This window comes from Chenopodium album, chromosome 16, assembly GCF_948465745.1.
Source record: "Chenopodium album chromosome 16, dcCheAlbu1.1, whole genome shotgun sequence".
In the NCBI taxonomy this organism is placed as follows: Eukaryota; Viridiplantae; Streptophyta; class Magnoliopsida; order Caryophyllales; family Amaranthaceae; genus Chenopodium; species Chenopodium album.
In genome coordinates, this window is record NC_137849.1 from 9,276,060 (window position 1) to 9,298,063 (window position 22,004).

The 22,004-nt window shown below is 34.2% G+C and overlaps 1 protein-coding gene across 3 annotated transcripts; it reads right to left on the bottom strand.

The window, feature by feature from the left end:
• Positions 1–1,220: 1,220 nt before the first annotated feature.
• On the bottom strand, positions 1,221–21,137 carry LOC145586213 (nodulin homeobox-like). 3 transcript variants are annotated; one of them, XM_081642991.1, is made up of 17 exons: positions 20,979–21,137; positions 19,987–20,112; positions 19,265–19,423; positions 14,404–14,481; positions 10,942–11,070; positions 10,562–10,780; positions 9,147–9,278; positions 8,881–8,976; positions 7,952–8,113; positions 7,336–7,627; positions 7,103–7,228; positions 6,947–7,016; positions 4,495–4,558; positions 4,204–4,396; positions 3,848–4,125; positions 3,718–3,752; positions 1,221–2,058 (listed from the first exon to the last, which is right to left on the bottom strand). In XM_081642991.1, the coding sequence occupies exons 2-17, from the start codon at positions 20,101–20,103 to the stop codon at positions 1,488–1,490; spliced, it is 2,721 nt and encodes a 906-aa protein (XP_081499117.1). In that variant the 5' UTR covers positions 20,104–20,112; positions 20,979–21,137; the 3' UTR covers positions 1,221–1,487. The 3 variants fall into 3 exon arrangements, with proteins under 3 accessions (XP_081499117.1, XP_081499116.1, XP_081499115.1); XM_081642990.1 differs by having other exon boundaries at positions 3,848–4,396; positions 7,115–7,228; XM_081642989.1 differs by having other exon boundaries at positions 3,848–4,396.
• Between the last annotated feature and the right edge of the window lie 867 nt (positions 21,138–22,004).

Consider the following 22,004-nt stretch of genomic DNA (forward strand, 5'->3'; position numbering starts at 1 on the left):
AATACCTTCAAATTAAACCTGTATCAAAATTGTGCAATCCAACCTTGGTAATGACACCTACTAGTGCCGTCAAAAAAAAAAAAAAAAATGACACCTACTAGTAGTTTAGTAGAATTTGTTATAACCTGGGTGTACTATACACCCAACTAACCCAAGGTTAGTATTTGCTTTTCATTTGATGATTAAATAAAAAACAATCATCAAAACAAAATAATCATGGGTGTATAGTACACCCAAGTGTATATAACGGCTCTCGGTATTTTAGGGGTCAAAGCTTCCATTCTTTCATTTATCCTGGTGTATTTTGTTAAGAATTTTAGGTAGACGTGTTAATTTTTAACCCAACCCAAAAACCCGACTGACCCGTTCTTTGTGGTTTTTGAACAAATTGACCCAAAATCCGATTTAACCCGTAAATTTATAGGTCAAATCCAACCCGACCCATTTTTGTATTTTGTTAAGAATTTTAGGCAGACGTGTTAATTTTTAACCCAACCCAAAAACCCGACTGACCCGTTCTTTGTGGTTTTTGAACAAATTGACCCAAGATCCGATTTAACCCGTAAATTTATAGGTCAAATCCAACCCGACCCATTTTTGTGGTGTTTTCTTTTTCATTTTAGTATAACTACACTGATAAATGAAAATCTAGTTCTTGGATTGACTTTGATCATCCATCCACCATTCGACATTCGTTTCTCTTGAATCTATCTATCTAAGATTCACACCAATGACCAATTGCCACACCTACACAAACTATTGACTTACACCAACATCTGCATTCAACCGCATAGCCCACATTAACAGACGGCCACTGACCATTGTAAGATGGTGTTTAGTTTAAATTTTGTATAGGCTTGTAATTTAAGGTTGAATTGTATTGCATTGATAAAATTTACGAGCATATATTACAAAGACAGTAATTGAAGATGACGTAATTCTGTAAGTTAGGTTAGGGAGATAAAAGACGTAAAAATTAGATGTTGTTTGGTTGACTTAATTTCTTATGGACATTCAAAATTCCCATGAATTTCATTTTAGACTTGTTTAGTTGACACAAAAAAGTAAAAGTTGGGACAATGACAATTCATGGGATTATCTTACCTAAAACATTGTATGCGATTTAATTCAAATACTCTTAAACTCCGAATTAATTGCAAAAATGCTATTGGTCACAGGTATAAGATGGAGCTGTACAACATGCTCAGAACTCTGAAGCATACATAACAATTAATCTCGGATATCATTAGACATTAGTCATTTACAAATGACATTGTTAAGAGCACAACTTTCCAATAAAAGATGCTATACAAGAAATGGCGCTCAACTTTTAAAAAAGAGCACCCACCTAATCCTGTTAGTTTGTTTCTGCCAACTTTGTGGCTCTGCTTTGTCTTGGATCAGCATTACCAGCTACCTCTACTTAAACAACCTCCTAGACATCTCCCCTTTCTAAACGAGACAACATATATGACACTCCCTAGTCTCTATGGCTTGAGCATCCGACCAGAATCCCATAGCACTCTCATGGTCCCAATCTTTACTTCCGCTTGTTCAAATGTGGCTCCAGCTTCAATAGATGGATGGGGAAGCCTTACAATCCTCTCAGACCTAAGTTCTGTAATATCTACAACACAAGTTCTAGTATCTGACAGATTGCAGCCATGCCATTCACCTTCTACCTGATATACAGTTCCTTTAGCAATTTCTTTCCCTAGTGTATCGGTAAGTACAACAGCTTGACCTGCCAAAAAGTTTACACAACTTGTATCTGTTGCCAGACCTTCATTTTCGACGCTTAATCTGCTTGAACTTTCAGGGTGGGCAGCCTCAAGACTTGGGTTAATACTTATCCCTGAACTGGTTCTCAGAACTGTCGGTACTTGACTGTGGTCATTGGCAGCAGCAGAAGCTGGCAGATCCTCCATACGACTCTCAGGAGAATCCGAAGTTGTCTGCACAAGGGGCCCAACTTGTGTGTCAGTTATAGCATTCTCCTCAGATAATGGGTGACCATCCTTGGCTGCTCGTGCAAGCTTTGCTCTCCTGTTGTTCAACCTGATTACAAGAAGCACCACCAAAATAAATTTCACTTATATGTATCCGAAGATATAAATGGTCAAAGACGCACATCAAAGACCACACGGATGCAAAGTGAATCGAGCTTTCCAAAATGGAGGGAGTATATCAAAACCACCCTTCAGTGAGAACTTCCCACGGTGTAAACCACATCGTCGGCTACAATATCAAGAGATTCATTAATGGCATTTTTCATAATTTTATAGAACTTCGAACCTAATTTTACAAAGATACCCTTAATGAAGCTTCATATCGTAGCCGTCACATCTATGCGACCTAATGGCCCACGACTTACCATAAGGGTTATTCTCACAAACTTCCTCCATTTTTTTATACTTGCAACAATTTGACTTTTACACTACTTATTTGCTTCACTTTGACTAGCATTGGTGATTTATAGCTAAGAAAAAATGTAGTCACGTGGGATCTTATTAGATTCGTCTCAATTTATACTATTTTAATATCAAATGTTTATAATTTTTACATATTGGTAATTAAAGATATAAGCGATTGAAATAATACATTAGCAAGCGTGAAAAGAGAAGTGCTGCAAGTATTAAGAAATAGAGGAATTATATATAATGTTGTAACCAACATAATTGCTTAATTTTCTACACGAAAATCCTTACCCATTTTTTCTTCTAACTATTCAATTTATTTGACTTTAAGGTTGAATATTTGTGTGGTTAATCACTTAATCTTACATACTCCCTCCGTGTTATTTTAAGTATTACACATACCAAATACAACCTTATTTTTTTGCGTGTTACATTTCCTTTTTTTGGAAAAAGCTACACTTTAATATTAAATCTCTCCTCTCATGGTCCCCACCCAAACCCATTTTTACTTTTTTTTTTTTATTATTATTATTTTTCTGCTCACATTCATTAATTTTTAATAAACTATTAACCCCACTATATTTGTTTTACATTTTTTTAATACTTGAACTACCCAACTTAACTCTTATTTTATTTAAGTTAATTAAATTGCCTAAAACTACGTGCCCGGTAAAATTGTAACACTTAAAACAATGCGGAGGAAGTAGAATGTGATTGAATTTCTTGATTTGTTTGAGTAGAAAAATCACAAACTCATCAATCACAATTTCTTGTTTATGTCTCTTTTTTTCTTTCTTTTTCTTTGTTTTTACTGACTGAAGAAGTCCATAAGAAGGTATTGATGGGCTTAGAAGCACTTTCAAAGTCTAAAATGAAGTAGATAATCAAAAGTATTCTGCATATAGTATATCTATGCAAACCTCGACTTCTCTCACGGAAATTACAACTTTGGTAACCAAGAAATGCAAAGCTTAGACATTAATGGAAAAGCATTGCTCTCTTAACATAGATATGGATACATAGCACACATTATATATTACTTTTTTAGTTCGGATCAAAACAGATCAGATAAGCAAAAATAGAGTGAACTAAACATATCCTAAGCAGCATTTAAGCAAGCACATAATATTAAGAGTGGAAACAGGCTAGGTAAGGAGGGGCAGCATCTTAATAAACTAGCTGAACAACACAGGACAAAAAAATTGAAGAGAAAACAGACATCTCTAATTCTCAATAAGCAACAAAAACAAAGAATGTAGTTGATAATGTATATACACCTGGAAAGGGAAAGTTGTCTCACCAATTTTTTAACTGTGAACATGTGACTTCTGAACCCTGCAAGGACCATAGATAAGAATCACATGTAAAAACCATCTATCAACGCATTATAACATCAAATAATTAGTAAAAACAAGCTGAAATTTTCTTACATGTAAACTTAATCTGTCAGCCCATGATTGTAAGGAAGCCAAGTTCTTATGGATATCAGGCTCATCCAGCAGCCCTCTTTCAATTAACGATATTTGTTTATCGTTCATTATATGTCTCTTACGTTTCCTTACTTGCTTTTCTCCACCATATACACTTTCAACCCTTTCATCTTGTTGAACACCTCCAACTACACTTCTATGGAAATGTTCATTTGGCTTAGTATATTCACCATCACCAACTTTATCATTGGGGTTCTGTCCTCTTGTAGTACTTGAATCTGATCCACTTGTCTCTTCATTATGAATCTCCTTTTCAGTCTCGACTATACACTCAGCTAAAGCTTTAATAGATTTACCTTCACATGTCTTCTGATCATGCATTGCACCATCAGCTTCAGCAGTAGCCTCAACGTTAATGCAAGAATTGTCCACTCCTGGAAAAGCTGAATTTTCTGACATACCTTCTCTCAGGTTAGAGTGTCTGGTCTTATGATCAAAATCAACATTTTCTTGAAGAGAAGCGGTACAGCCCCTTGAACTTTGAAGCTCCTAGCGACAATAATAACAGTTGTCAAGAATTATGCAGCCAAAGATAGGTAGGTCAAGTTTGCAAACAGTTCCACTTCATGTCAAAGATACACATTTACCAGTCCTCTATTGACTTCATATTCAACCGGGCCAATAAGTGACTGCAATTGGGTGAAAAAAAGCCTGCAACAGAAACCAAAAAAAAAAAAAAAAAAAAAAAGGAATTTATAATTTATTTAACAAAATGTCTTCATGGTTTATGACTCTTCACTTTGCGCTAGAATTCATCTCCACATTGGCATATTTGACTAAAGATAGCCAAAACAGCGCATGAGGAAGAATTAACATAGATATTCCTTGTTGAAAATTTGTTTGGAAGTAGATTAGGAGCATTGATTAAGAAAATAGAAGCACAAGGAGCAAATACTTGGGATGCCTCAGACTTTACTTCATTCAGCGAACTTGACGGTTCAATTTTTTTTTTTTTTTTTTTAAGCTACCGCTGTTTTAAAATACGTGCAACTTGGGATGTTTCACAATTTATGCATTATTTCCTTCAATGATTTTTTTGGGGTGAATTTACCACATTTGTAACTTTGTTGTACACACTCCCTCTTCTAATCACATAAGGAATGTGTCAAATTTCACCATGTTGTCCACTCAATTGGGTAGCATGTAATAAAAAATGAGGCATATATTGTGAAATGGAGGTAATATATATTTGGCAAATTTGTAAAAAAAAAAAAAAAAAAAAAAAAAAAAAAAAAAAAAAAAAAAAAAAAATCCATTTAAATGCAACATTTTGCGAAAAAAAAAAAAAAAAAAAAAAAAAAAAACCTTTTAAAAGCTTTTTGGCAAAAGGAAACCCAATTTTAACATTTTAGCAAAAGGAAACCCGATTGTTAAATTTTTTTTGTTGAAAACAACCTAATGCCTATAATTCACTTAATAAAGCTCTAATTTTTTCTAATTATCCTCTAATTCTCACTTAACCATTTATTAATTAACTTAATTTATAAATAAAAAAATTAAAAAAAAAAAAAAAAAAACAAAACCACCACCCCCACCACCAGCCAGCCACTCCCTCCTTTTACTCCTATGGCAGCAGCCCTCCTCTTCCCCCAACCGAGCCGCCACCTTGAACCCCTAACTCCCGGCGACCCACCTCGACAGCCACCCGACCCTCCTACCTTTCCTGCTTACCCTCCCTAAACCCTAACACCAAGCACAGGTTGCCTCACGCTTCTTCTCCCTCTTCCTTGTTCTCCTTGACTCACTCTCTCTCCCCCTCTTTCTCGCACTCACCGCCACGTTGCCGATCTGTCCGAGGATCCTCCGCCACTTGATATTGATGCTCTCATCGCTGTCTCATTAGTTGATCCTCTAGTTGAAGAAGAAATCATCGGTGTTAGGTGAATGGTTGGGGTTAGGATTTAGGGAAGGGGGAGGGTTGCAGCGGGGGTTTGGTAAGGGGGAAAGGGAGAAAGGTCGGCCGACAGTTCAGGGCGGCTCGGTTGGGGGGAGGGGGCTGCTTCCATGGGAGGGGGAAAGGGAAAGGGAGAGGGGGTGGCTGGCTGGTGGAGTGGTGGTAGGGATGGTGGTTTAAGTTTTTAGTTTTGTTTATAAATTAATTTAATTATTAAATGACTAAGTGAGAGTTAGAGGGTTATTAGGATTGAATTAGAGCTTAATGAAGTGAATTAGAGGCACATGTTGTCTTCAACAAAAAAAAATTGATCTCGGGTTTTCTTTTGCCAAAAAGCTTTTAAAAGGTTTTTTCGCAAAATGGTGCATTTAAAAGGTTTTTTTTTGACAAATTTGCCTATATATTTATACATTTCAAGTTAATTTCCCCTAGCAGTAAGCACTGAAAATTAACCACCAAATAAAAGTAGGTACATAGTTGATTTGCTTTAGCATTCATATACAGAATTTTCCATCTAATCCCATATGAGGAAATAAACTATAAATGGACTTAGCAGCTAAGTCCTCTGCCTACAGATACATTTTTTCAAGATGAATATGTTTATTTTGACATTTAATTTCGATAAAATTTAAAATTTTCACATGCATAAAATAATTTATTTTTTCAATACAAATTATATACTAGTAAATTTGTAACTTTTACATCATCTAAATTCATTTTATAAAGCACTTTTAAACAAGATCTATTTATGATTCATTTAAATCAATTAAGTGTAACAAGTCTAATTTCATTCAAAATAATACCAAATAAAATAACATTATTAAAAAAATAAATAAATAAATAAATATTTTAACTTTTCATATTGTGAATAGTTTAGAATATAAAAATAATAGAATACAAATGCATGTAAATATACTAGCCTCATATGATTATTATACTCATTCCAGCCTTGTAAAACTAATATGAAAAGAAAAAGAAAAAAAAAACATTAAACCAATACATGTATGATTATGTAGTACTCTGTATAAGTTACAATCAAGTTTGACTTGAGCAATTTACAATTTACAATTTTATTGAAATAAAAATATTATAAACAGAAATCATACAAGCTTAAAGAGCACATTGCACGTAAGACGCCAAATTACCTTAATAGCTGTACATCCTCCTCGTTAAGAAAAGTGGGGATCAAGGATTCCGCATGACCCAATAATGAACCTACACAAATTGTACCAGGAACTCATAAATTACGCAGAAGTTTTTATATCAAAATCTGAAAGAGGTGGTCAGGGAGTTATAGTTACGAAGATTCTTGCATATAGTAGCAGCTTTTTCAGGTGCAGAGTTGAATTCAAATCCAGCCTCTGGATCGTGCCAATCCATCTTCAGACGTTCAAGAAACTTGTGAAGAAATAAATTCCTCTCCTGCTCTGTAATTTAGGGTGAAAGCTAGATTGTTAATTACAAATAATAGTAAGTTGATGCATTTTCAGATGAATGCTTGATGCACATGAAAAAAAAAATTTAAGAAATTAACCTTTGCAAATCTTAGGCACAAAACAATGAAGATTGGAAATCACTTTAACCAATAGAGAAGTTCGTTGATGGGCATAAGATGCTTGAGCATTGTTGGTTGGAATAAAGTTGGATTCATATGTTTTTGCATTTATCGTATCTAGTGTTGAAGATGAGTCCAAAATCCATCCAGCCATAATAAAAGGCTCGTATTCCAGTGAAGCATCTTCTTCCTTTAGAGGTAAGTCAGATGAGCACCAACCAACCAAAAACTGTTGGTAAGGAATTGACAAGATCGCTGCCAGCACTTCAGCCTGGACAAAAATGGAAAGCCTGTGCAATAAGTATGGCAATTTATTTTTATTTTTTAAATAAACAAATGATATGCATGACACGAATAAAGAAAAATAAGCATCAAATGGAATATACAAATACAAAGTGTTATAAGACAATAAACATAAAAGTATAGTATATTTGAAACATGTTATATGGCAAATTTGGCCCCTATATTCTGCAAATAACTGTGTACTGACATGCCAAGTCAACTGAAACTGATGACCAAGGGTAGAGGGGAAACCATGTGATAAGTACACTATTAAATAATTAATAAAACCATAAGGCATTGCAGGAGAGCTTACGAAATATGTTGTAATGTAGGAACGAAAATTTGAATCATCAGAGAAGATATCTGTCAGGCGCAATGCATTGAGCTGCAAAAGCCCCCTTGGGTATGTTTTACCCGAGTGATTCACCAGCAGTTTAAGATCTCTGCTGAGCATGGTCTTCAGTAATGTAATAACCTAGATGTGAGTAATGCATGGATCATTAGTGAATTACCTAGAAGACCCTTGGTTCTAAAAGGCATATGTGAGTAATGCAAATTCCTTCAAAAATACTTGAATGAGAAGTTCAACTCAAGATCTGAATCAGAAATAAAAATGACAATATAAAAAACTATAGTCGAAGTAAATATCTGTCAATGAAGCCCAAACTCAAGTAAGAATCTTAAAATTACAACAATCTCAACTCATAGGCAAGTAAAATAACAGATATTCTCATAATTTCACCAGTATTGTGCTTTTGTATCACTTTAGATTATTATCAATTTAGTGACCAATTTGAATCCTAAATTCCTAAGTTAAAAATCCATAATATACAGCGAAGGAGAAGAAGGTGATACTCAAATTCTGTTAAGTACAAGAAAAATTTACTATAATTACTGAAAAATGGGCCACATAACATTGCTTACAGAAAGTAAAAGATGCAGTATATCAATATATATCATTTTGGACATCTTTCTATTAAATAAGAAGGAAAGATTCCTAAATAAATAGTAGGACAATGTTCTCAGGGAAAGGGAGGTGATTGATTACACTAGTAAACCATTTCACCAATAAACATTCTCTTATTTTTTTTATTAAGTTTTTTTTTATAGTTTGTGAAAGAAAGCGCTGATGGCGATACCTATATGATGACCATCTTTTAAAAGAGAGTGAATATATGAAAAATATATGCTTTTCCTCCCATAAGAACTTATAGAATACAGAATTGCTCTATTAACACTTACCTCTACAGCAACACACTTTGCAAGCTCCAGGCTTTCTGGAATGCTGGCAACCTCATCCAGAAAAGACACACTTTCTGATTCACAAAGATGCAACAGCTGCAAAAAGCCAATTCTTAAGTCAAATTAGTAGCCCTCTTAGCAATTGCAATTCTGAAGTTCACTGGTTACCATTCTCAGCCAAACCACAGATACTGAACTAACTAAAGTGCAATAATAAGTCCAATTCTATAGGATCACTTGGAGAAAATCTACACTTTTGGACTTACAATTGATAGAACTCGAGCTTTTAGCCTAGAAACAGCAGCTATCACTGCAAGAGGCTCCTTGAGAAATGGTGATACATTCAATTTCAAGGTGGCTTGAACAAGACGAAGGATTCCTCCCTTCCCACACAACTCCTACATTGATACACAATACAAAACTTTGTAAGAAAAATTGAATCATGGTGAACTAAAAGTAATAATAATACATATCTGCAAGATCACTTCAAACACATATCATAAGGATTACAAATGCCACTAATGTACAAGTTTTTTTGTTTTTTTTTTTTTTTTTTTTTACATTCATTATTTTAATAAACTGATGTCTGATCCAGCAACCATGGCTCCCTCTTACCTCCCTTACATATTTAAATGTCATAACATAAAATTTCATCACGGTCAAAGCTCCCAGGATACCTTGACCAAAAAGTACACTAGAGAAGAGCACTGGAAAAAATGAGCCTACTAATCATGCTTTCTTTGCAAAATATAACAACCCAGGAAAGCACCCAATGTGACATTAAAGAGATGCAAGACTCACAACGCTATAGCACAGATCCCAACTAGCACTTAGTCATTTACATTTTAAATGTTTGGACATGCCTCGGCAACCATCAAATCAAATGAATAGAGAATCACACAGATGTCCAATAGATGACCTACCCATGGCACATGATAGGAAGTAAATAAACCTGCAGATTCCCCTCATCTTAAACAATCTATCCCGTGAAAACCCCAAGCCTCAAAGATAAACATAAGATGATAAATAGGCTATCCTAATGACGCAGAGCACACACCTTTAGTTTCCAAATCTACAGCTTGTCATCAATGTTGAGCTTGTTGAAACAAGTAGCCCAAATCAAGGCCTTAAACTACTTCAAGATCTTAGAGTCTCTAATGTCTTAGTTTCAAATGGCGCAAGGCACACCGAGGAGCAAAACCTGGATCCGTGAAGGCACACACCTTTCAATCTTTCATACATGAGGCACACTCTTAATTTCTTTTTCAAATTTTGAATTTTTTTTCTGGGGTACGATAATCTGAGGAAAGGGGAAGGGTCATGTGACTAGTCTGACTACTTCAGTCATCATAAAGAGGCCAGCAGGCCCAGCACACTAAGTACAAAAAGGAGAATGTCTATTGTAAGGGGAAAAAAAAAAAAAAAAAAAAAAAAAAAAAAAAAAAAAAAAACAAACAAACAAACTACTTTAAAATGAAAACAAATTGTTACGCAAATGGAAAGCTCCTTGTTCGTGTAGACTGCCAAATATACATGTGAGATGGTACTTGTTAGATGTCGATCTGATTGTCAACAGTCTACTTCTCCATCTTAAAAGCCAGCCACCAAGCATGATTGGAAGAGAACAAAATAATATAATGCATAACAAATGTTTTTACAAAATTATAGAAACAGTGGAAACCTTATTCCTGAGAAGGCGTTCTCGAAAAGACTTATTTTGGCATAACGACTGGACAAACTGCAAAGAAGCCTCACACTGCTGCCAACAAAAGTTGACTGCCTTTTCAGCGCCTAGACTAGAATTTGAGTGAAACTCATTTTCCTCTGCTGACAGCTTTATCTGAAGGCAGTTGATATTCATGCGGACAGCTCCAAAGGCTGCATCTATAAATATGTCAACCTGCCAAAGAAAGACTTGTTCAGCCATTCTAAATGTCAAAACGGTAAACCACTAGTTCAGAACCGATGCCAGGAGGAACACATAAAAGTTATAACAACTGGGATAAATTACCAGCTTTACCTTGATTAACAACAACAAATTGACGGAGTACAATATTATACCTTAGGATGTGCCTGGAGAACATAAATGAGTTCACTCCATTGTGATGAAATGCAAGCAGTGATTAGATACATACTGCAAGCTACAAGCGCCGAGTATATAAGCGGCATACCACCAGAAAAACTGTATCCCTAGATCATGCAAGAAAAAATTCAATTTTAAATATCAGTTACATAATCAAATATTATAATAAATAAATAAATACAGACAATCAAAATTGCTTCCTAGTTAACAACTATACGTTATTTAACATTTCAGTCAGCACCCCTGTGGTTATGAAACATTGCACCGATTGATTAATAGGAAATTAGGCACTATAAGCCAATCAATAAGTACTAAATAACAAGATTAGTTATCTTGAGTTTGTTTCAATTTCTCTCCTCCTTCCTCTCTTCAAAACTCTAGCCTCCATTGTTGAATTTTGAAGGGGCTTCCATCGGTTTTAACCGTAGGAAAGCCCCAATTCTTGTTTCTTTAAAGTATTTTTTAGGTTTATAATAATACTTCCTCCTTTTAAGAGGAACTTTTCTCCCTCGAAAGAAAGGGTTTCCGATCTCCTTCGAAAAACAAGGGTTTTTCGACCTCCTTCGAAAGACAAGGTTTATCTCCGCTTTTCGGGGGAGAAATTTCTTAGTTTTGAATCCATGATATTAGATCTAATGGATTGTCGTGAAATTATTTCGTTGGTGAAAAAGTTATCAAATTTTCGAATACAGACAGATGAATCAGAAGGAAGGAAAACATTCTGACGACTACAAACGATCGTTAGATTGTCTCTCCAACAAGGCTGTATTTTTCAGCGATATAAGCGAGAGATGCTCCACAGTGCAAGATCTACTCGACGATCGTAGTTTTTATGAAGGAAAATTTTATTTGATTCAATATCTTATGTATTTGTTAACGTCGAATCTCTATTGTAGATGTCATATGACTTTTAATTAATGAAATATTTTTGCTATTCAAAAAAAAAAAAAGTACTAAATAACAGAAAGTGGATCCGAAGTGGTGTAGGAGGAGAGGCCACCCCAATATCACTAATAATCTCCATCACCAACTCTATTCCTAGAAACACCAACTCTGCCACACCAGAACTAACGCCACTACCCTATCACAAATTCACAACCATCAAATCTTGCATTATCTTGAATCCACCTAGCAACATCAGCAGCCACTTTGAAAGACAGATGATTCCAAAATATGTAAAAAAAACAAAGGGAACAGGCCCCACCTGGCACAATTACCAACTGATGCCAGCCACCACTACAACCCGAAAATTACATAATGTTATTAGGACCTTGATGTGCATCCTGGTCCAGAGAACATAGTTCAATATTTATGAACATATAGTTCAAAGATAGTACCACTTATTAATCTGCCTTCTGTAACACAAAGCTATTAGGCCCATAATCTAAACAATGGATAGAGCATAAAGTTCAAAGATAGTACCACCATAGTTCTAGGAATCTAGGCAGTGGAATTCACCATCAAAGCTCCAAAACAGAGCCCTTGACAGTTGAAATTTAAAATCAAATGACCAAATCTAAGACTCAATGGACCAGGCAACTTTTGGCAGAGAGAAAACACATCAATGGCATAGTGGGTTAGTAAGAAAATAATATATACTTAGGAGAAGGAGATCACGGGGGCAGCAATGACTCAAAGTCGAAAATTGGATACTTGAATGGGTGAGAGAGAAATGGAAGAAGTAGATTTTCATAAATTTGAGATTTCTTTTAGGATGGAGCCATGGAAGGATTTATTTAAGTACCTGATCAGTGATGGGTTTATTTTGGCAATAGTGCCTACAGTCTTATACTACCCTTTTGTTTTGCATCATTCACAAGGTGTCCTAGGTCTAAAGTTTGTACATGGAGGTATATTTTACATTTAATGTCCAGGCATGCATATGACATGTCTGTAGAGAACTATGTTGACTTGTAGATGCTACAACACTGACAACCTTAGTTCCCAACAATAATGTCCCTTTGGCTTAAGTCCGGATGTTAATATGAAACATTTCATTCCAATTCATGGAACGAGGATAAGAATATAAATCGCTTATCCTCACCGAATGCATAAGTTAATCGAGGCCACTAGGTTAAAGAATTAATTAAGTATATAGTATGTTTCAAAAAAAATTAAGTATATAGTAAAAGAAATCATGAATGTTCACTTCTGCTGTGTTTGCAATCATTTAAGCTAACTAAAAATTTAAGGTGGTCAAATTAGTATCAAGATATATGGAGAACAAGCTTTTCCAAATTTTATCTAGCTTGCAAAACATTTTAGAATTTCAGTCAGCTGCGGCATTTTTTAATTTCATTTTCAAATATGCTGTTCTAAATTAAAACGACACCCCGTATACCTGATACCCCATATGGTGAAACTTTCATAACCAATCACTCCATAATTGCCAACACCAAAACAATTGCAGCATCCGCAACCATCATACCATCTTCCTCTCCTGTTTCCTCATCACATCTACTCCTTATAGCTTCCTCCTCTTCTTTATTCCACAACATCAACAGTAATTAAAGAATCAATAGCTGACCAAATTGGAAATTGATGAACAAGAGAGATACAATTAACCAGGGACCAACAAGGTGGGGATATATCATAAATTGATGACTGACTAACATAGATCCATGGCACAACACACCTATGTCCCTAACCAACCATGTGTCAGAAGCAGCCGCTAATTTTTTTTGTCTTTGAATCCGTTGCCTCTAGCATTCAAATATGCGGTTTATGGAGCTTTGAGGAGGGAGTATCAGTTTTACATGGTAGTACAGTACATGATTTTACTCCAGAGGTAGTATGGGAACAGGTATGCATACTCCCGCTATCCTACAAAAGTGACCATAAAAACTTTTCAAAGACTTATAGAAACATCACTTTGAGTTGTCTACTTACAGTTCAAATTACCCACCCAAACTTGCAAATTTGAAACATTGATTAGATCTTCCATGTTCCTCCTCTTCCATTTAACAAACCCAAGTCACCAAGCCCATGGCAGTTGCTTTATGAAGTTCTAAGCAATTGATAAGCATGGCTGGGGGGTAGAGAGATTGATTAAAGATAATGCCTGAAAGGAGGAGAGGGAGAAAGAGAAGGCTTTTGCTAAATATAGGTCAGTGGGAGTTGCCACTGGCTTATAATTAACCTTTGGCCCTACCACAAAGAAACAACTATTGCTAGAAGCGACAAGAAGGCAGGAGGTTGGAATGCACTGACTTAGATTTTCTTTCTAGTTTACTTTAGTTCTTTTTCATTACATACATTACATATTTTATTGCTGTTAATAACATCAGCAGAACATAGACCACAAGTCTTATTAGGAACATAATCCAAAATGAGAATATGGAAAAAATAAGATGGAACAATTAAGAGATTCCTTGCAGCATTTTGGCCATGATGTAGAATTTACAAGAGCATAATTAATAGAGTCAATGAAGGTAGAGAACCTGTTTACAGCAGAAAATGAGTAAATAGAACACCAAATCAAGTAGCTGTTCTGACACTTTCAGATCGTCGAGCAAGATCTGTAGAATAAAAGAACGGTTAATACACATAAAGATGAAAACAAAGCCATATTTAAATGCTTGTAAGCCACTCATAGAGAAGCTACAGTACGACTTGACCACAACTCAAAACAGATACAGGAAATAGAGAATATTAAAGGTCCAAATATAAGCTTTTACTGGAAATGCAGAAAACAGTAGGCAATCAAGGTCACAGGGCGAAAATAGAGAAATTATTACCATGTTTACACACAGAGGTTTTACCAACTCAATGTTTTAGTATGAATAACATACTGAAAAAATCTAAACCGGCTTAATTTCCCTCCAAAACTCATTAAAATGAAAGAAGTGTTTTAAAATTTTAAGTTTTAACGTAAGGGTCAGATATAAACAAAAAACTTAATGGGTAATATTCTTGGTAAAGAGGATTAACTTTATATTAGCTTTAAAGTAAAATCTAGATCAGCACAGATGTGGAATTGATATTCTATACTGCAACTGCAGAGATAGTACCCAAAATCAAACAAGGCAACATTGTGCTGGAATGTTAGAGATGACATAGCAAGGGAAAAACAAGACAGCATTATGCTTTCCCTATTAAATGTTTGTTTCACTTTCTTCATCTATTTTTCTCCTGTTTACGGAAAACCATGATGGCTCAGACATCTCCCTTTCATTTAAAATCTGATTACTTGAGATCCAATAACACAAGGTGGGGTGAAAGCAAAAGAAAAGTCATGTCGCCAAATGCCAGCTAACCACCTAGCAGAACCAGCATTCCCAAAAAGCCATTAAATTCTTGATAGTTCCTTTCCTTTCTCTTTAATCATTGTGAAATGTGAATCAAAGGTGACGTGTTGCATACATGGTTTTTTCCTTCTTGTATATCTCTTGGAGGTCAAACAAGCTAAAAGGTGGCAGACTTGGGGTTACATGGGCACCAAAGGTTGCTGGATAGTTCCAAGTTGATTCCTACTTCTAATGGGAGGCTTCATATCCTAGTTTAATTAGTGTTTGTGTCAAATTTGGTTTGAACAGTTTAAATATCCTACTTGGTATAGGTGTTTTGTGGTTTAAGCACTTTAGCACTTCTTTTACTTTCAGAGTTATATTTGTAACTAGAATCCTTGTAGGATTAGGATTCTACTTGGAGTTAGATTTCATCTACAGCTTTATGCTAGGCGTGTTGACCAAGTCTTAGGCAAGTAATCTTACCTTGGTTTGCTGATTTGTTTAGTCTTCCCTATGTGCATCAGGGCTCTTATAGGCATGGCTATAATGCCTATATAAAGGCTGATGTCTACACTAATAAAGATCAGTTTTGAATTGTTATTGAATTAATGAGTTTTTCTATCAAGTTAGCTTAACCAATCATCAATTGTTGTGGCTTGTGATCATCTTCTTATTGCTATTAGGAAGAGAGCCCCTCAAATCTCACTCCTTTAATATTGGAACATAGGGGAAGTGCACAAGATTTTAGGTAGTGGGGAAGTACAAGTGATAAGCTAGAAGTATAAAAAAACTAGGGATATATTGGGTATTTATAGTGTGAAAGGAAATATTTGTTTACCTAAAGGCAGTATTTGTAAAACACTAAAACTTCCTAAAAAGGTAAATATTACAATATTTAAAGGAATGGAGGAAGTATAACCCTCAAAAATTTAAGCTTTCATCACCTAAAATCATCAAAATTATATCCGCGTCAAAAGGTAAATATAAGCTCAGAGCACATAGCAATATAGGATATAGCATCTCTAAAGGCAAGAAAGTGTCACAAGATAGGTGACACTAATTCCCTACTAAAGTTAAATAATACCTCTGTTTCTTTTTATTTGCAACAAAGGGGTATTTTATGTGAGACATAAAAATTCATTTGTTGCAAATAAAAAGAAACAGAGGTAGTAAACTTGACTTATTTTCAATTGTTAAGGAAAACTTATAATCATGTGGGAGCCGTTTTATATTTGCCTGAATTTATACTTCCATCATATCAATTTTTTATATTTTTACATGTTATTAATTAAAAATATTAGTGATTGAAATAATGCATTGGAAAGCATGAAAAGAGAAGTGTTGCAAGGAGGAAAAAAAAAAACTAAATGGTTGTACATATGAACTTTAATGATCTATTATTTAATATTGTTTGGGGAAAACATCCATAATCAAACATCCATATTTACTTTTTGGTGAAAGGAGGGAGAAGGCAAGTGGATGATTTTTTTTTTTATTTATTGATTTAGGCTTGGGTTCCCCACATTTTAGTGGGTCCATTATTAGGAAAAAGGTAAATTAAAAAAAATGGGTCGTTTACATTTTTAGAAGTGTTGCAATAAATATGAGACGGAAAGTGTTGCAATTAATGTGGAATAGGAGTCAAACTAGTTTACTTCCCGCGCGATGCACAGTTTTAAACAAAGTACAAAACACATTAAGATTTAATTTGTTTATAATACAGAGAAAGAAAGTTTCTACTCTATAATTTTTTTTTGTATACATGGCAAGTAATTTTTACCGTAAGTATATTACTCATAAAATATATATATATATATATACATGGCAAGTAATATATATATATTTTTTACGAGCATATATTTTTTAAGTTCAAACTGGTATACTTTACAAAATTGTAAACTTTTTTATGAGTATTAAATTATATATATCTAAGGTCAAAATGGTATATTGGGATATTTGCCAAGTTTGACTATATTAATTTTTTAGGAATAGATATACTCCCTCCCTATTTCATGTTTGTCCTAAATAAAATCTTGCTACTATACAAAGCAAATGGAATCTTGCACTTTAATGAGTTTTCTTCAAAAGATAATCATGCGGGATCTTGTAAGATAAGTCTCGATTTTTGTTTCTAAATATGTAATTAAACTAATTTTTATAATACGTAGCTTGAGATATTTTAATTACAATATTCTATTGGAAATTGTGCAAAATGCAAGATAAAAAAACGGAGGGAGTAGTCAAGTGGGATCCTATTGATTCGTCTCAATAAATGCTATAAAAAGAAAATAACTTTTACTAGTACTTCCTCCCAGTGGCGGAGCTAGAAATTTTAAACTGGGGGACAAATAGACATCGCATAATTTGAAAAACATCTTGGGAATGAATCGATGACACAAATAATTAAAGTTTTTACAACCAAAAAAATCCTAAAAAACTAGTAAAAAAAAACATCGATCATTAACCAACTCTTTCTCAAGAAATATTTGCTTATTGCCCGGGTTCAAAACTTTTGAAGGTTTCGAACATAAGATAATATAGCTAATTATAATCAAATGCACTTGTCATAATTCTCTATTACAACCGTAATTTGAGACGTTCGTTCATGCAAAATTATAATTAAAAACATTTAAATAGATACAATTGTTAAGAAAAAATGGAGGGATATATATTGTCTTCCTCATTAATAAAAAAAAAAATAAATAAATAAATAAAAAATAAAAACTGAAATGCTACAAAAAGAATCGAGCACTAGTCCTCCAGAGCTCATTCCACTAACCAAGATGACTACAATAGCAAGTTCAATAATAATTATAGTTACTTTGTCTTTGTTCAAAATTTAACGAGGGCTAAAAAATGAAAATGACAGCCACGGGGATTGATCCGGTGCTGATTGGTAAGGATAAGGCTCTGTAATCCAGAATTAAACCACTGAACCACCTTCGTTCTTATGTTTTAATACTGCACACAAATATATTAATAAGCTAATATTTTTTTAAATTGGGGGGACAGCTGTCCTCGCTGTCCCCCCTTGTACCCTGATAGCTCTGCCACTGCTTCCTCCCAAAGTTACAAGGTACAGGGTTCGATTAGAAACGTGGTACGGAAACGGATACGTGAATTGTGAATCGTGACTCTTTGTGAATCCGGAACGATTGGGTACGAAATAAATAATTAATATTACATTATTATTAACCAATAGAATAGGCCCAAATTAATGTTGTAGGTCAAAGGCTCAAAGCCCATTCAACAATAATAAACCCAAGCCGCCACACTACAGAAAAATAGAGTAAATAGTAGATAAAAAAATCAAAAAAAAAAAAAAAAAGACCACTCATCTTCGACCATCTTCTCTGTGAAAAAATAAATAAAAACCTTCCATCCCCTACCATAATCTTCATATATCAACAAATTTTTAATCTAAAATCGCATAAATATAAAACTAAATCCTTACATACACAGATCTACGGAAGAAAAGTTCAGCTTCCAAGCTATGAAATCGGTTCGCGGACTCCAGCGACCTAAGTTGCGTCTGTACCGCGTTCCGATACGAACGAACTAGGTCGCGGTTCGGGCCAACATCCCGCGAACCTTGTAACACTGCTTCCTCTGTTTTTTTTACTTACAACACAGCCTTTAGACACACAATTTAAGGAGGTGATTAGTGAAAGTAAATGAACGATTTATTCAAAATAATTTTAACTTTAGGATTAGGGTAGGATCAGGTACCCCGTGCAAAAATTATTTTGATTAATTTGGTCGCTCCCCAAGGCTGTGTTGCAAATAAATAAAAGTGCATTGGCAATCATGCATAGTGAAAAACTAAAGAAACATAGGGAGTACTTCTTCCAAATAAATATATAAATAATTTTAATCATCAAAGAACATGGATTAAGACAAAACATTAATACAGTAAAATGAGAAATTAATTGACATAAATAATCTTGCCATAGTAATTGAAGCATATTAAATAACTGCATTCAGAACTTATAAAGGCTTTTAGACACAAACTGATGACGAAATTGTAGGTTAATTAGCAATTGAAAGTATTAATAGGCAAAATGTTACTGACCTGTTCAAGCTTAGAGTGTCGAGTAGCTATTTCACATAAAGAATATAGAAGCCGGAGTCCAGATAATAAATATTTCAACGAGGCTTCGTCTCCTTGAGAGGACAATAGCACAGCAGTAAGGTGCGGAGGAAGGATTCGAACGAGTTTATCCATATCAATCTGAGAACAACTGCCTTAAATATCCTTATCCACAAAAGCGATCAAAATAGGAAAGAAAAATCCCCTCCATTTCCAAAAAGTAGGGCATGTAACCTTTCTATAATTGTTTTGTAACGTATGTCACTTGACAAAACCAATACTTTATTATGGTACATTTGATGTAGTCCTACCTTTAATTCTTTTAAAGGCTATAAAATATACAATAGAAATAAATGAAAAGAATTGAACCACACCTTAATTTGAGGGCAACTTCAACATGTCCGAGTACAATTTAAAACCAAGGGAGGTTATAAATATTACTCCCTCCATCCCCAAATAAAAGTCTCTCTCCACCTAATAATATTTTCCCTATATAAAAGTTCCATTTCACCTCTAATTTTTAGTCACTTTTGTAATTAATAAAACCCCACCTTTTCTTCACTTATAATCTATTTTTTTTAGTCACTTTTAATCGAGCAAACCCCATCTTGTTTTTTCTATTCACTCTTAATCAACCAAACCCCACGATCTTATTTTCCTATCCACTTTACATAAATATGTTAGAATTAAGATAGTCAACTCACCTGCAAAGATAAACCATTTGCAGTAAGGTGGATAAGCGAGAAGTTTTCCGAGTCCTTTAACAGTTTACTTAGCTCCTGAGAGTTAAATCTCTGTAATTCTTTTACTTCTGTGATCATGTCAATATTCTGCCGAACAATGAAGTGACATATATTATGAAGCGACAAAGAAACAAGTGAATTACTGAAAGAAGACACAACAGCCAGAAACCGAAAAAATGTAAAAGACTACAACTACAACAAGGAAAAAACAAAAACCTTTTTCCTAACAAACAAAAAATGGAGAAGTTGAAACAGGTCACCCGGCAACAATTTAGAATAATCGCACAAAACAGACAAATTCACGAAGTCTTTTATCATCAATCAAGACATTCTTTGATTTGAATAGATTCAGAAATAAGAAATGATGAGAAAGCTTTAAAATTTATGAGTTTGGAAAGTTATTCGCGGAGCCATACAAGCAGATGCTGCCATCAATGCTAGTAAAACTCGAGAGTAGAAATTTAAAAAAAAATTCAATTTTTATTCTAGACTTGCATATTACAATACTTTTTTCTCATCATTTCTTAGAGCCTAAATAGGGTATAATTTTGCACAGAACCAACCAAATAAACAGGCCCATCCCTGAGCCGGGAGGGGCGGCCGCCCTTGGGCCGAAGAAGAGGTCTAATTTCATAGTTTAATCCTAACATTAAAGGGTTGTGCAGTACATTAGCAACCAAATTTGATTCAATTATCAAACAAAGCTCGAAAAATCACATAATTTTGGGGATATGTGATTCAATTATCAAATTAGGCTATAAAAATCACATAATTTAAGGGATATGTGATTCAATTATCAAATTAGGCTCATAATTTTCCTAGCAACATAATCGCTGGTATTAAAGTTAAGATTTTCGAACCCTACACTTACTGCACTGACAATTAAATTAAATTAAGTTAAACCCTAGATTGTGAAATTGATATGATGATTACTAAAAGAAACAACAACTTACCTCAGAAGCTGCTGAGAACAGATAGTTTGTAATGGAGAACGTCAAGTGCTATGTTGAGTGCGCTTCAATGGAGGAGGAGGAGGCAAGGCAGGGCTATCAGGCTATGTTCATCCGTGTTTTGTTTTTGTTTTATTTTTTTTTTTCTCTCTCTATGACAGACTAACAGAGCAATTCAATGAGCTATATATGGGTCAGATCCGTCCAAATAATTAAATGGGTCGAGTCTCTACATGATCGTTACAAATATTTGCCTAATTCGGATCAGCATGTCGGTTTCAAGTCATAGAATACTATTTCAAATTATTACAAAATATGATAATTGGGTCAAATCGGATCTAATTCGAATTGTTCGAATTCGGTTCTAGTCGGGTTCTGGTTTCTCTCAGTAACTTCGGGTCGGATTATCGAATCGGGTCGGGTCAGGGATGCCAGTACTAGATAGCATTACCCACACCCCCTTCTCTCTCCTAATGACATCATCTTATAGCTTTTTCGTTTTCAGATCACATAGGTAAATGTTCAATCTTGTTTAATATGATGTGCTATATCCAAATTATTATTATACTTTTTATTTTTATTTTTAGACATTTTTATATTAATAATTTGTCTTACAATTTTTTTATATCCAAATAAAGATATTATTTATCTTTCAAAAAAAAAAGATATTTTTTATATTTTTAGAACTTTTCAAATATAGATATGCTTAATTTAACAAAAAAAAAAAAAAAAAAAAAAAAAAAAAAAAAAAAAAAAGAGTAAAAATCTTAAACTTCAAAAATGTACATGTGTGTTACAAAATGAACATCATCTTTTGATTAATATATTGGGTACAAGTAAAAGATACATAAAATCATGCTCTTTTTTGTACAGTTGTACCCCTTCTACTCTTATGATATTTGTGTGCTTTCCTTGATACATGTTTTTTTTCTCAATATATACAACATCGTCTTCTACTTTTTCATTTCATTATCCTGTGTAATAGGAGATTAAATTTTTTTTTTTAAAATGTTAGTGACAATTAAAACA